The sequence below is a fragment of the Nuphar pumila genome, chromosome 6 (assembly GCF_984573655.1).
Source record: "Nuphar pumila chromosome 6, dmNupPumi1.hap1.1, whole genome shotgun sequence".
Lineage (NCBI taxonomy): Eukaryota > Viridiplantae > Streptophyta > Magnoliopsida > Nymphaeales > Nymphaeaceae > Nuphar > Nuphar pumila.
In genome coordinates, this window is record NC_143254.1 from 788,906 (window position 1) to 804,859 (window position 15,954).

Sequence of the window (15,954 nt, forward strand, 5' to 3'; positions counted from 1 at the left end):
TACTTTACAAAAGCACCGAAGCGGAGAACCTGCTGTTCCATCCCCCCCACGAACCCAAATAGTGTCTCCACTTTCTTCTTCTTCTTGGTTTGGAGGTGTGCCCATGGAGAAATACGAGAAGCTGGAGAAGGTGGGCGAGGGAACGTATGGCAAAGTGTACAAGGCTCAGGACAAAATTACGGGCCAATTGGTCGCTCTCAAGAAAACCAGACTTGAAATGGACGAAGAGGGCGTTCCCCCCACTGCCCTTCGTGAGATCTCGCTCCTCCAGATGCTCTCCCAAAGCATCTACGTTGTCCGGTATCTCCTGGACCGACCCAACCCCCTCCCCTGTCTCCTTCTCCTTCTTTATCTTATTGCTCCTGTAATCAGTTTCTTTTTCTTGATCTGTCAGATTGCTCTGCGTGGAGCACATTGACAAGAACGGGAAACCGCTTCTTTATTTGGTGTTTGAGTATTTGGATACGGACCTCAAGAAATTCATCGACTCGCATCGACGTGGACCAAACCCCAGGCCTCTCGATCCTGCAGTCATCCAGGTGCTCACCTTCTTTCCCCACTTCTCCAATCTGAAATTGGACCGTGGGGGGTCCATTGGCTTCTTTCAATCTTTTCTTCCTTTAATGATTTCCACTTTCTTTATTTCAACCATTATTTTTGGAGAAAATGACGAAGACTTAACTGTAGCGATGACCAACTGGCCAAACCATTTCTTTCGATTGGTATTCTGGTAACAACAAAATCATTAAACTCAATTGGTTATTATATTTCATTACCAAGTGGCAGAAACAAGACACCAATTTGTTTTTGGGGTAGAGATGGATTTCACTGAGGCAGTATGAAGTTGAGCCATCTTGGCCTCATTATTTGTGTGCAACGAGGCATATCTTGCATTGCTGCATTTTTTTTCTTAATCCATCTCGTGCACTTGGGAGGACGGTCGATCTGGCAAAGCAGTTACTCTTCTCTCAAATTCACAATTGAAGTGTTACACATACCCACAAGTTTTATAAAGTTTTTCTTGTCTGTGAACGGGCTCGCTGAAAAATGGGACGAAGAGAAAAACATACGGTCTTTGTGTTGCTTGTGGATGTGTGCTTTATGCCTGGTTACCGAGTATTATTACAGGATCATAGCATAAATACAGAACAACAGAATTTGATAGAATGATTTTCATCCATTATCTGTTTTAGTACCATACTCAAATTGTTTTATGGTTATGAAATTAAAACTTGTTATATTTTCCCCTCATCATCTCATTTCTTTTGACATTTCTGATTGCTTTTGGGGTGAAGAATCCTTTAGATGCAGCACACACTTCTTTGCTTTAGCTGTATATCAATTTATATGGTAAAACCTGCGTGCTGAAATTGATACTTCTGCTTGTTTCACCTCTGTTCTTCTGTGATCTTGGAACCTGGTTGTTTTGTATCTTTTTTGTAGTTTATTCTTGAATCATAAAACTCTTGGACTTTTTTTCCAACAAATTTACAGAGCTTTATGTACCAATTGTGCAAAGGAGTAGCACATTGTCATGGCCATGGCGTCCTTCACAGGTTTTTTTCCCTGATCATGTGCCTTTTGTGTTTGGGTTCACTGATTTTCCTCTTAAGACCTCAAATTCTATAACGCTTCTGGCTCAACTTATCCATACTGTTTCTGATAGGGATTTAAAGCCTCAGAACCTTTTGGTGGACAAAGAAAAAGGCATATTAAAAATAGCAGATCTTGGTCTTGGCAGAGCTTTTACTGTGCCTCTTAAGAGTTATACACATGAGGTCTGGCTTCAGTTCTTCTGTTGTAGCATTCATGCCAATTGCAGTGTTTCAAACCATGATGCAAAGTACTCTACCAAGGATATAGTCGTTCAGCTTCAGCTTTTCTGACAGTTGAAAATTCCTATTTCAGATTGTCACCCTTTGGTATCGAGCTCCAGAGGTGTTGCTAGGATCTACCCACTATTCAACAGGAGTTGACATGTGGTCTGTTGGTTGCATATTTGGTATAGCTTTTTGTCCCTTCAGATGGATAAATTTGCTTTATATATTTTTTTCACATGAACACATGTCAAAGTTGCTGAATGCTACAGTTATTTCACTTTTGCAATTGTATTGATCATAGGCGGAGCTCGGGGGGGGGGGGGGGGGGGGGGGGGGGGAGCAGGACTGGGCTGTAGCCCAGTCCTGCCCAGAGTTACCGGAAGCGCATAGGTAAAAGGGGAAGCACGCTTCCGAAGCGTGCGGGGAAGCGCCACTTTTAAATGGGAAGCACACTTCCCTTTAATGAGAAATGCACTTCCCTTTAATGGGAAGCGCGCTTCCCCAAATTTTTTCAACTTTTTTGTATTTTTTATTTTTTATTTTTATTTTTTTCGCTTCCCCATCGCTTCCTAGGTCACTTCCGGTTCGCTTCCTAGGTCGCTTCCGAGACGATTCCCGACTCGCTCCTAAGTGGTCCCACGCTTCCTGCTTCCTAAAATTTTGAAAGTGCCTCGCTTCCCGCTTCCCGCTCCCGCTTCCTCAACTGGCAACCATGGTCCTGACTCCCGGCCCAGTTAAAAAAAAAAAATTAAAAACCAGTCCTAGCCCAGCCCTGATGAGGAGAGAAAAAATGTCACCGGTAAAACCAACATTACTGGGGCTATGACTTATGCAAAATAAGAAAAGTGAAAATAATAAAAGATTATAGTGAAAACATTAAAGAATATACACATTAAGAATATAAACATGAATAACAATAAAATCTATAACAATACTGTCCACAAATAGACATATATATTCAGAGGATGACCTAGTTATCCAGTTGCAGGAACTCTTAGAATCACAAAAAGAAATACCCTTGTGGTGGCACTGCAGTTGCAGAAATACCTAGTTATTTAGTTGTTCTGTCAATGCAGAAAGACATTGATGAGAAGAACAAGGAGATGGAGTATGAAAGAGATCTTAAGGACCAGGTTGTGTTAAATGTTGAAGCTAATGTAAACATAAATTATCTAAAAAGAAAAAACAAATTATCAAACTGGAGATGCAAGTCAGACTTGCTTAACAATCATTCTGTGCAGAATTTGTTTCAATCAAACAACAATAATTTTGAACTATTATAAGAATTTGGTACAATCAAGCAACGATAATTCTGACTACAAAAGGATCTACACTTGTGATGGCACAATCATATGAGGTGTCAATGGTTGTGATTTCTCTGATGTTAATTAAGTATTCCCTATGAAATCTAGTTAGTTTGCTGCAAATCTAGATACAATACCCACTATGCTTGTCTATTTTAGAGTACATTTTCTGTGTGTGTATGTGTGTGCAATGATCTTGTAAGGGTTTATCTCTTTATGCTTTGCAATCATGCTAGAATAGTTTACAATTTTGCAGAAGCCATCATGTTGCAGAAATCTCTGGCAATCTTTTCAGCTTTTATTCTTCTGCAAGATGGTCCTTAGGTTGAAAAAAGTTTAATTATACAGAAATGATCCTCTATGAAAAACTGAGGGAAAGAAAAAGGAAATGAGAAAAGCAAGAATTCCCAGCAACTATGAAACATTAATAACAAATAAAATTCAGCAACTATGAAACATAAATCAATAACCAAGAGTTTTCTCTCCTCATCTATGTCACATGGGTGCGGCACTTTTGTATTTTGATTTATTTTGTCATAAATAAAATTTATGCATTGTTATGAACTTCAAATTATCACACCAGTGTTATATATTGCCATTAGATAATGTTTAAGAACTTTCCGTTGAGGTTGAGAAAGACTGCAGCAGATAGTTTGATTTGTCCATATGAAATAGATTTTTATTAATAATTGTAGCCATTTTTTATTTTATCTCAAAAAAAAAAATTTTGGGGGGCGCTGCCCCCGAACCCCCAACTATCACACCATTTTTTTTTGATACACCCCTGTTTGCCCCCCCCCCCCCCCCCCCCCTCACATGAATCCTAGCTATGCCCCTGGTATTGATAACATTTGTTGTGGTGTTCTTGTTCAACCTTATGGTTTAGCATAATCTTTTAGCAAAAAGGTCAACCTTTCTAGTTGTCATTTATGTGATCAGAAAATATTTTAACTAAAAAGTTTTTGTGCTTTGGCCATTATTCGCCAGTGCAGACTCAAGATTGTAATGTCCTTTTATCTAGTACATCTCTCATCTTGATATGATGATGGCTTCTGTTGCATCTAGGTTCTCATAAATCTTCTTGTTTTGCAACAAATGATCCTTTTTTTGTAGCTTATTAACCATTTTAATCTGATCATATTTCTGATTGCATGTTGATTCAGCTTTGGGAAGTCTAGTGTTCTGTGTATTAAACAAAATAACCTATTCTAGTTCCTGCTAGTTCGTTTAAGAGCAAATGAACGTAAGATTATTTATTTGAAAACAAAAAAAAAATCACAGATTAGAACCAAAATCTGCCCCCCCTGATGTATATATTGTTCTGATGTAGTGTGGTATCCATCATTCAGTTCTCAAAATCTGTTTTGCTTATGCATTATCAGTAACAGTTGCTCACATAGTTTCACAGCTTTGGGAAGTCTAGTGTTCTGTGTATTAAACAAAATAACCTATTCTAGTTCCTGCTAGTTCGTTTAAGAGCAAATGAACGTAAGATTATTTATTTGAAAACAAAAAAAAAATCACAGATTAGAACCAAAATCTGCCCCCCCTGATGTATATATTGTTCTGATGTAGTGTGGTATCCATCATTCAGTTCTCAAAATCTGTTTTGCTTATGCATTATCAGTAACAGTTGCTCACATAGTTTCACAAATTTATAATGTCCCGGCCCAATCATATTAGTTGTCAACTGCTAATTTCTATCGCTCCGTGTCTTTGATTTGAGGCTCTTGATTCTCCCTAATTCCCTCTGATTTCAATGGGACCATGACCTTCAAACCCAATCAGAGTACCGTGTCTTATGTACTCATGTGCGCATGCGACCCCCAATTTGTACTCAAAGATACTGGATTATGAGGAAGCATATATGGTGAGTTAATTCAAATGTTAAGCTTTCAGATATGCTAGAATTAGCAAGAAATGATGGACCTAAAATATGGTTATATTTAACATCTTATCTATTCTAAATGCTATTTGTCAAATAAGATTTTTACTTTATTCTTCTGTTTTGCCATTTTTATTTAATTGTAGTTAATCCTTCTTTAGATTTTATTAATATATTATTATTTCAAACCCATTTTTGCATTTTGCAGCTGAAATAGCTAGGAGACATGCTCTATTCCCTGGAGACTCTGAGTTGCAGCAATTACTTCATATCTTCAGGTATACCAGCCACAAATGTGTGTGATGACCCGTTCTGTAGCTCTCTTACAATTTGGTGAATATATAGGCTATGTTGCATCCATTTGACATTGTTGCTTGGAGGGGTGCAATCTCACCATCATGGTTTTACTTCTAGTGTGGCATTTCCGTAGTCTACCCTCCTGTTTCCTATATTTCTCCAATGCGCCTGACAATCCCTGGAATGATAAACAAATTTTGGTCTCATCTTTTTGAAGGAGAGATGGTCATAATTAAGTGGCCTTGGAAGGTTAAAGATGGAGAACATATCATTCTCAGCAAATCTTTGCTGTTGCATATATGTGGCTTAAATCATAACATAATCTAGATCTTGCAGGAATGTTGATCCTAGGGTTTCTACTTCTCTAATTTTGATCCTAGGGTTTTCCCTTGGCCCCTAGCCAAAAGAATAAAAAAATGTTGATCCTGTAGGTTATGTGTGAACCGTTTGGAAACTCTATCCCCACCTCCTATGACAACATTAACATTTTTCTGCTTCCATTCTTCAGTTTGTCAGTCTGTTTTTATTCAATTGCAGATTGGTAAGTGCTCTAAATTATTCATCAGCTATTTGTACTGCATTTGCATGTTTCTAAGCCAATATTATTGTTTTGCGTGGCAGGTTGCTTGGAACACCCACCGAGGAGCAGTGGCCAGGGGTAAGCTCCTTGAGAGACTGGCATGAATATCCTCAATGGAAGCCTCAAAATTTAGCTCGAGCGGTTCCATCTTTGGATCCTCAGGGCTTAGATCTCTTGTCGGTGAGTCATATATATTAATGATCTTGTGTGAACTTCTGTTTCAAAGTTGATGATGTTCTTTGAACTAATTGAATAGAAAATGTTTCAAATTTCTATCCGGTAACGGGTTGTCTTTTGTGTATTATTGACAGAAAATGCTTCAATACGATCCGTCGAACAGAATTTCAGCAAAGGCAGCACTGGATCATCCTTACTTCGATAGCCTTGACAAGTCGCAGTTCTGATGACTAAACTCGTACTTGAGCCTTCCTCTTTTGTTCACGATTTGTGAAATCAGTATCATTCGCTCTCATGTCAAGTGGCAATTTTTGTTGCCTTCAAGAAGCTTGGGAGATGCTTAACTGTTTCTGTGGATCTTTGGACGAGATGGCATTTCTTGTTATTTTCTTGGTATTCTCTCTAGTTTAAACCGTAATAATTGACAACTTTTTGGAACGATCAAGTGCCGGGATTTCTATTATTTTATGTCATCACTCGCCAAAAATTGCAGTTATACGTGATGTGTCAATTATTACGTCGTCGCTTGAATTGTTAGTATAGATGCTCCCTTATGTTTTGGCCTGGCCTGTGGCTGTGAGAGAAAACAAGAAACAGGGCACTCGTGCGGATTACCTGGTGTCGTGCCAAGTTAATGTCAAGGACATTTTTCCTTGTTTCATTTGGTTAGATCATAAAAACCATCTCCATCATGATCTTCATGTGTTTCCAAAGTATGGTTTTGCCAAAATGTGGTGTTGAGGATGGAGTGGACAAAAACATCTGCTTGGGAAAGTGTTAAAACGTGTTGGACTGCCAACAACTTTCCCAATGCCAGTGTTTTCACACTATCACTGCTCCCAAGCAGCAGAGAGAGCATGAGAGCACTGGAGGAAACTGCAACACACACCTTAAACAGAGCATAAATTTTAACGTCTGTAGACCAGCAGACGCTTGTGTCCGGCCGGTTCCCGTCTGTAGTATATGCTTTATGTGTATCAATTGGGTCTTGAGTTTGAAACATTTCTTTCTTGAAAACGATACAAAGAGGGATGTCCTTTCGCAGGACCAAAAAACTTATGAGAAGGACCTATCAGGAATGAGTTTCGACCACTATATCCAAAAATGAAAAAAAACGAAGCTGGTAAAGGGTTCAGCATTGTCTTGGTTGACAATGGGATCACTGTAAGTTACTCGAGTAAGGAACAATGTCACGAATCTCGTTCCAGCGATTGCTTCGTTCTTTCCATTTGAAATTGTTCAACTGGAAAACCCTCCCAAAGAAAAATATTGCCTTTCAGAAAATAGGCATATAAAAAATAAAAATTGTGCATGTAATTATAAAAAAATTTAAACCAAGATCAAAATCGACATACCTAAGGAGGCATCGCAGCCCACGAATAAACGGTTTTGTTTTGTTTTAAATTTGTTCTCTTTTTTTTTTAAGGACGAGGAATGAGGCGAATACGTTGACGGTCAGATTCTTTATGTGGTTGGGGAGATAAAGAGGAAGATCAGTTGGCCGAATAGATTCGGGGTCAGACAACATAACATGCCAACCACGTGGGTGGCTCCAGTAACTTTTTGGTAAAAAATGGCAACTGCCCTTTGTTGTTGGGGTGAAGTGAACGATCCCAATGTTTTTTCAAAAGGCAAAGCCGAAAACGGCGGCAAACGTGGGGGAGCCACAAAGCCAGCCAAAGTAACGGATATCCCCCCCCCCTCTGTCTGTTTGCTTCTGCGTGTGTGTGGAGAGAGAGCCGAAAGTAATTCAATATTACCACTCATGAAGATCAACAAAATGTTGAACCCATGAACCGAACAAGAACAAAAGTCAAAACAAATAAAGAGAGCACAAGATAAAAGAACATTAGACAGATAAAATGGGCTCACGCCATAGCCGCCTGCCCAGATTGAGACAAAGGATAGGTAGCATCAGCAGGAGGGAGTGGAAGATCACTAAGATGCATACGCAAGATCGCATAAACATCTACCAAAATTTTATGCACCAGGTTTTGAATGTTAACTCGAATATGACGAAAATGAGCATCGTTACGCGCCATCCAAACAGAGAGAGAGAGAGAGAGAGAGAGAGAGAGTTGAGGGAGGCCGGGAGCGAGCGATCGATCGACCTGGGGTGGTGATGGGGATGGAAGAGAAGTTGTTGGATGAATTGTTAAACCGGTTGTTGGAGGCGAGGAAGAACAACAACAATAACAACGACAACGTCAACAGCAAGTTGGGGGTGAAGCGGGTGCAGCTGATGGAGTCGGAGATCCTGCAGCTCTGCTACGCATCCAAGGACATCTTCCTCAGCCAACCCAACCTCCTGGAGCTGGAGGCCCCCATCAACATCTGCGGTACAACCCTCTCTTTCTCCTTCTTCCCTTTCCCCTTTGATACCATGACGCTGACCTATTCCTTTCCTTTTCCCAATGCCCTGATTTTTCTGCCCATAATTCTTAATTCGGATTTTATTTAAATTGTTATCATTATTATTGTTGTTTCTTTTAAGGTTCGTTTTGCTTATATACAATACAATGAGGAGGACCATGCGCTCCTCCCTTTTCTTTATTAATGCTTTTGTGATCTGGTCGTTGGTGGTTGCCGCAATTTAGTATAGGGACAAGTTGTTCGGATTTATGTAATTCCATAAAACATACATGGGTGCTCTTGTGTCTCCTTGGCTTGAGGTCTCCTCCGGGTGTCTTTCCCCTTTAATAGATATTAGTGCCTTGGTTGGTGCAGGTTTAGATTGCTATTCTAGATCATGACAGAAGCATGTTTACCAAATGCTTGCAGCCTTACAATGTTTCTGGGGAAGCATGCCTATTTTAAAGCGCATTTTCCTGGGATATTTATATTGCGACTCCCATACATAGGAATGTCTACAAGGTACACAGTTCCCATCAACCATAAGCTTGCTTCCAGGATCACCTAATGGCAAAGAGAACCGCAGTCTCTTATGAGTGAGTTATCAACTTCTTTTCTATAAATCTTTCCTCAAAACATAAAATTGCCTGCCCATGCCTATGGTTAGAAAAAGTAAGACATACCTTTGTAGGTTTTAGGAATAAGAAAACTTGGTTATTATGTTAGATTGCATTTTATCTTTTAGTAAATCAGGTCAGATTAGTTGACCTTGGATGGTGATGGTGTTTATCATATATTATGATAATAGTGCCTTTTTATTTTCAAGTTTGAATTTTTTTTAAATGTCTTCTCCCCTTGTACACTTCTCTATTTGCTTCCTACTTCTTGCTTAACACAGACCTAAAAGGTCTTCTGTTTCTGCCATCTTCAACTTGGTTCTGTTTCCCTTCAGGCCAACCATTGAGAAAGCAGCTGTGTTGGTGAAATATACACTGTTACGCCTGTTTCCGTTGTTGGTTTTATCTGTCTGACCCTGGAAAGCAAGGATTTCTTTCCTTTTTCCTCTTTTCACTATATTAAAACCCTATTTCTCTCTTTATCTCCTACAGATTTTTGTACAGCAATGCTTTTTAGGTCCATGAAACCTGGCATATACTTTCCTTCTCAATCTTCTTGTAACTTGTAAGTAATTCCATAAAACATACATAGACAATTCGTATCTTTTTCTTTACAACATTGGTTAATCCTATTAGTTCTTTCAAATTATCTAGCAGCACAAGCCATCAGAATTGGTCCAATGAATTTTGTATTGAATAGTCTAAAGAATCTCTAAAATATCCACCATATCTCCCAAAAGAACATGAGAGTTTATTTTTTCTTTAAACATCAGGAGAGTTGATTTTTTGTATTGAATGGTCATAAGAGAAGTTGCCTATCCTCCATATCATTTGTTTGGATAGTTTCCTTAGCAAATTAGATTTAAAAGAAACTTTTAGAGCCATTTTAGATATTCGCTTCTATAGATTTTCTCACCGAAGCACCTTTCTTTTTCTTCCAGTCCAAGATTCAACTTTTGAAACTTTCAGATAACGTATTCAGATGTGCATTCTTTGTAATTGCAATGTCTTGTCATTATGAACCATGTACTTGCTTGGGCTTGCATAAACTATGCAAATAAATCTGTTTGGACCAAACTGCATCAGAAATGGCCTCTTAGGTGCCTAATGACCCTATTTCAAGCCCAACTCTTACAACACCATTATGGTTGTTTGCAATTGATGTGTACATCTAAGCATTCATTTGAAGTGATACCATTTGCTCCATAGAACGAACGTTGTCTTGTCATGCAACATGACTTTCCTTTTTATCATATAGTTGGGAACTCTGTATAAGCAAACTTAAGGTGTATCAAGTAATTTTTGCATTTTTTTTCACATCAGCTGGTTCAGTCATGTTTCAGATTAGGGGCTGTGTAATTCTTGGGCATTAGCAAAATACTCCAAGGGTAGATCATATATGTTGCTTCAATCGACACTTGCTCTATTGAGGAAGATTTAACCTGCAGTTTGTCACTTGCACACTCTTTTCATGTTTAGTTTTTGTAAGATCCGCAATTTTTCATTAAACTTTTGAATACAAATATGAGGTATTTTTACGTAATTTCATTGTATTGATCCAGAATACAAAACAAAGAGATTTCACAGAGCCAATTATACTTGGGATGCATATATTTTCAGGGATATATGTTTAAAACGTTCAGGGAGCCATATCGCGCTCATTTGACAAAATGAGAGACTTTTGCAGAGAAAATCTGTTTCGTCTCGTCGAGATGAAGAGAATGGCGTATTCATTTTTTTCACGAAAAATATCGATGAAACCTCAAAAATGTATATGTCCCACATAAATATCATAAAAATATCTTGTAGACCCTACATAAATATCTCACAAAAATATTTTGTGGGCCCTATATAAATATCTTATAAAAATATTTAGGTACCCATAGGGGACATATTTGTCCTTATTCGAAAAGGGTAAGGAAAATTTGAGGAGGGCATACTTATCCTTTGGGGTGGGGCCCACACCCAACCTCTACAAATAGGACCCCCTCCCCTTTTTAGAAAATCGCCACCCCTCTCTCTAGCTTTCTCTTTCATCTCTTTACTTTTGCTCTCTCTAGAAAAGATCTCTCTCTAGATTTTTCTATGTTTCTTCGTGCCAACGAGTTCTACACGAGTCACTCTTGGTTATGATTGTACCAATTATAAGGACATGCCTGCCACGACCTAAAAGCACATCTACACTTGTGCTAAGCCATCTCTACCGGATTTTTGGTAGGCTTGCACGTCGTTCCCTATTTTAAGTTATATTTGTTAAAATAATTAACATTTACAGTAAAATTTTCTTTATCATACACCTTTCTAAAACGATATTAGGTCATAGTCCTTGGTTCATGCCTTCTAGGCCACCACAAGTTTGTTTCGATATTTATGCATGTATCCTTACAACTACTTCTTGATATTTATGGTGAATTACGTGCTATAAGGTCCTAGTCTTTGGTTCATGCCCTCTAGGCCATTGCAAGCTTGTTTCGATGTTCACACATGTATCCTTGTGATTACTTCTCTATTTACTATATATATATATATACACGTTCTTTTATGCAAGTTATTTAATTTGATGCATGCTTTCATTTACTGGACTCTGCTTTACACACTTTATTTTGTCGTCGCGATATTATGTGCACAGGCTCCTGTTTTATGCTATTTATTTTGTCGTCCCGTTGTTATGTGCACATGATCCTATTTTTATTAAATATAACTGCACTGTAATAAGCATACAAATGGTGACTGATCCCTATCGCTCAAAGAGATTCAAAAGCCTTGTTACATTCAAAACATTATTTGGCGAAGAAACCTCTATTGAAAAGGTTTCAGATTTGTGCAAAATCGCATTTATGTAAACGTCTAAGTCACCAGGATAAGGCCTAATTAAGGCTTAGGTTTTCGATAAACTATGGGAGATGCAACATAGACATGCTGCCGAAATTTCTGTCAAGGTGGTCTCTAAGCTAAAAAGAAACGTAATGTTTTCCCCGTTAAACAGGAAAGTTGTTACAAAATATTCTGCCAAAATACTCACCTAAGCTAGTATGGATGGCACGATGATGCTCTCGTTGTTGAAACCCTATCAAGATGACTCGTTTCATTTTTCGCTTTAAGGGCATCATACTCGTAAATGTCATTGCGCTAGAGTAGCTATTGCGCTTTGTTAAGTCGATGCTCATTGCGGCTAAATATGTCTGAGCAGTCGATCAAAAGTAATCCTTGATTATGCATGCCTTTGTAAACTACGATCACATGAATAGTACTCGTAAGTGTTGTTGTGCCATAGTTGGTTATCCACTCGCAATGGGGTGAAACACTCATGAAGGCCGTAAGTGCCAAGAGCAATGTATGCATGCATATAAACAAACATAACGATGGTCCCTGTCCTCACGAAAACGGCTCGTGCTTCAAAAAATTGATTGGGGTTGGGTTCATATTTTTCTTTGTGCAATGCACTAGTTGTCTATGTGGCACTCAACATTCTAATAATAAAGATTATATGGTCGAACTCCTTTAAGACTTACGCTCATCTTGATAGACGATGATGGTACCACCTCGAGTGACATATTTTATCTTATGAACCAAAGAATTTATGTGATCTCTCAGTCACTCAAAAGTTAGGAGGTCGGGTTATCTCTAAGACCTAGGGGTTGACCCCACTATTACAGTAGTAGGATGCATCCGAACGGGCCTAGCGGGAGTTATCCTAAAAAAAATCTATCGTCTTGCTACGTAAAGTGTCATTCAGGCCTCTGGGCACAAAAATACATAGCATAAAAAACACGCAGATGATTTCGTTTGATGCCAAAGTTAGGTTCTCTTGTGTACTAGAGGGTGAACTTGTAATTATCGAAATAATGCATTAGTCATAGATACACTAACAAATGAATGAATAAATATACAATATGATTACTCATGCATCATCTTATGTAAGGTACTGATATTGTTACATTATTAGATTGATCGGGTAAATGATCCAAATTGTATCTGCATGGCTAAGCTAGGCTCAAGGAGCTCCTTCTTCGGTCCATGAGATACATATACGCTAAATCGTGGAGACTTCAGCTATGATGTTTTCAACTGCAGTCTTGGAGTGGTCTTTTATGTTTTCAGCGTATTATACACGAAAGTTAGGAGGTCGGGTTATCCCTAAGACCTAGGGGTTGATCCCGCTATTACAGTAATCAGATGCATCCAAACGGGCCTAGCGGGGGTTATCCCCAAAAAAATCTATCGTCTCACTACATACAAGGTCATTTAGGCCTCTGGGTCCAAAAATGCATAGCATAAGAAACACCCAGATGATTTCATTTGATGCCGAAGTTAAGTTCTTTTACGTACCGGAGGATGAACTTATAATTATCGAAACAATGCATTAGTCATAGGTACACTAATGAATGAATGTATGATATTACTACTCATACATCATCTTACGTAAGACAATGATTTCAATATATTATTGAACTGATCGGGCAAATGATCCAAATTGTATCTGCATGGCTAAGCTAGGCTTAAGGAGCTTCTGCTTCGATCCATGAGATACATATACGTTAAGTCGTAGAAACTTATGTTTTCAATTGCGGTCCTTGAGTGGTCTTATATGTCTTCAACATATTATACTTGTTAGAATTTGAATATTTTTTTATTAAACCAAGAATTGTTCTGACTTCATTTTATAGGAGATACAAGTACTGAACCTGTGGTGTGCGACGCAGAGCAGGGCGACATTAATATTCAGAGTTTTTTCAGATTTCGTTCGACATTTCGTTTACAAACCCAGTTTATCTAGTACTGGTTTACTAAGTAGTATTGTTTGTAATAAATAACTCATTTTGGTTTACTTAAATAAAATATTTTGGTAGACAATAAATGATTGGCTACATACCTATGGCCCGCCCAACATCTTCTAAAACCACGACTAATTATCATATATTTTCGCTGCTAAAGTCTTTTTTAAATTTCATTGCAAAGAAAAAAAAATCATAAAATTTGAACAAAGTGTTGATTTGAAAATCCAAAGGGTTACATTTTTTGTAAAAAATTCCATGTGATTACTTTTTTTTTTGCTTTCAGGAGTACATGAGAAAGTATAGTGCAAGCCAAAAACAAGTTTAGCTAACGATGGCAAACCTGGCAAATACATTATCCATCTCCAATCGGTGGCTGAGGTGGGAATAGTGGTCCACACGTCTTGCTTAAATCGAGGATTGCTTTGCAAAATAGGAATGATGATCTTGGTGCATTCCTTGGGCACATATATATATATATATATATATATATATATATATATATATATATATATATATATATATATATATATATATATATATATATATATTGCTTAACTGCAAGTTTGGTGTGCACCTGCACGCATATATAAAAGTATTTGCCAATAACTTTTGGATAAATTGGCTCGCATTGCTTCTCTTTGGGAATGTATCTGGATATTGTTATAATGTTTTCTTGCCTCTTCTCTGGTTCTATTTTTCCTTTTTATTTGTCGTTGCATGTTCGTGGCAACAGTTTTACGAGAGCCTATCGAGGGCCTCCTGCAAGTTCACTTTCATTTGAAACAAAAGATTTGGAATATAGGTTGCAGCCACATATTTGGACGCACAGAACGCTTCCACTACCATCCATCTAAGTAGTAGACCTGTTTGGAGTTGTAAATCATTGTAGTATATGGTTTCATGCATATTTTTAGTTGCATTGTTTTCCAGCACAAATTTTCTTGGATAAGTGATGGATCTTTTTTTCAGAAATATTAGCAAGATTTCTCTGATGGCATTATCCCTTTAAAGATTTGCATCAAGCTGTGACTCTTTGACAATCATCTTAGGTTCCTGACAGGTGACATCCACGGCCAGTACACAGACCTCCTCTGACTGTTCGAGTATGGTGGCTTCCCTCCAGCTGCCAACTACCTGTTCCTGGGTGATTATGTAGACAGAGGCCAACAAAGCATAGAAACTATTTGCCTACTCTTAGCATACAAGATCAAGTACCCCGAGAACTTTTTCCTCTTGCGAGGAAACCATGAATGTGCATCAATCAACCGAATCTATGGCTTCTATGATGAATGCAAGCGCAGGTTCAGTGTCCGACTCTGGAGGACTTTCACAGATTGTTTCAATTGTTTGCCTGTTGCAGCTATCATAGACGATAAGATTCTCTGCATGCATGGCGGATTGTCACCAGAAATGGAGAGCCTGGAACAGATAAAGATGATTGAACGACCAATAGATGTGCCTGATACAGGGCTGTTGTGCGATCTTCTATGGGCAGATCCCGACAAAGATATTAAAGGGTGGGGGGAGAATGACAGAGGGGTATCTTTCACCTTTGGTGCAGACAAGGTGGCAGAATGTTTGAAGAAGCATGACTTGGATCTCATCTGTAGGGCGCACCAGGTAACATTTTATTGCTGCTCAAATAATCTAATTTTTCTTTGTGAAGAAATCACTGTTATCTTCACTTCAGGCATCTTGGTTTTGATCTAACAATGTTTAGGATTCAGGTTGTGGAAGATGGATACGAATTCTTTGCAGATAGGCAGCTTGTCACCATATTTTCTGCACCTAATTACTGTGGAGAGTTCAATAATGCCGGTGCCCTGATGCTTGTCGACACAAACCTGCTCTGCTCCTTCCAGATCCTTAAGCCTGGAAAGGGAAAGACTGGATCCACTTCCAACCCTTCAAGGTCAGGATGATAGCCAAGGTAACATCTTTTTGTGCAAAATGAAAGGGAAAAGAGATCCTGGTGGAGGCACAAAACGATGCATGTTTCAACAAGAGAGTGTGCTGCCAACACCTGCAACGTTTACATCATAAGAAGGTTTGCAATCCCCTCCAGAACGGACACGTTTGTGTTTGCATCTTGATGCATATATGATCCAAGAAATCATTTCTGGGACAGCCTGATGAGAAAAGAA

At 38.5% G+C, this 15,954-nt stretch overlaps 1 protein-coding gene and 1 pseudogene across 2 annotated transcripts; both read left to right on the top strand.

The window, feature by feature from the left end:
- LOC149833593 (cyclin-dependent kinase B1-1-like) lies at positions 1–6,555 on the top strand. Its single transcript, XM_090010891.1, has 8 exons — positions 1–300; positions 395–539; positions 1,495–1,556; positions 1,667–1,778; positions 1,909–2,002; positions 5,218–5,287; positions 5,928–6,066; positions 6,198–6,555. Exons 1-8 carry the CDS (start codon positions 104–106, stop codon positions 6,288–6,290), a joined length of 912 nt encoding a protein of 303 aa, XP_089867017.1. The 5' UTR covers positions 1–103; the 3' UTR covers positions 6,291–6,555.
- A 1,636-nt stretch (positions 6,556–8,191) lies between these two features.
- Positions 8,192–15,858, top strand: LOC149833594 (serine/threonine-protein phosphatase PP1 isozyme 2-like; annotated as a pseudogene). The gene is made up of 3 exons (XR_016432702.1): positions 8,192–8,402; positions 14,871–15,430; positions 15,538–15,858. The product of XR_016432702.1 is annotated as a serine/threonine-protein phosphatase PP1 isozyme 2-like (transcript).
- The last annotated feature ends 96 nt before the right edge of the window (positions 15,859–15,954 follow it).

What these genes read in the sequence shown, in the direction of transcription:
- LOC149833593 (XM_090010891.1), top strand. Translation starts at nt 104, where the DNA reads ATGGAGAAATACGAGAAGCTGGAGAAGGTGGGCGAGGGAACGTATGGC. An exon ending in CAAAGCATCTACGTTGTCCG is followed by an intron (nt 301 to 394) that starts GTATCTCCTGGA and finishes TTGATCTGTCAG; the next exon opens with ATTGCTCTGCGTGGAGCACA. An exon ending in AGGGCTTAGATCTCTTGTCG is followed by an intron (nt 6,067 to 6,197) that starts GTGAGTCATATA and finishes TATTATTGACAG; the next exon opens with AAAATGCTTCAATACGATCC.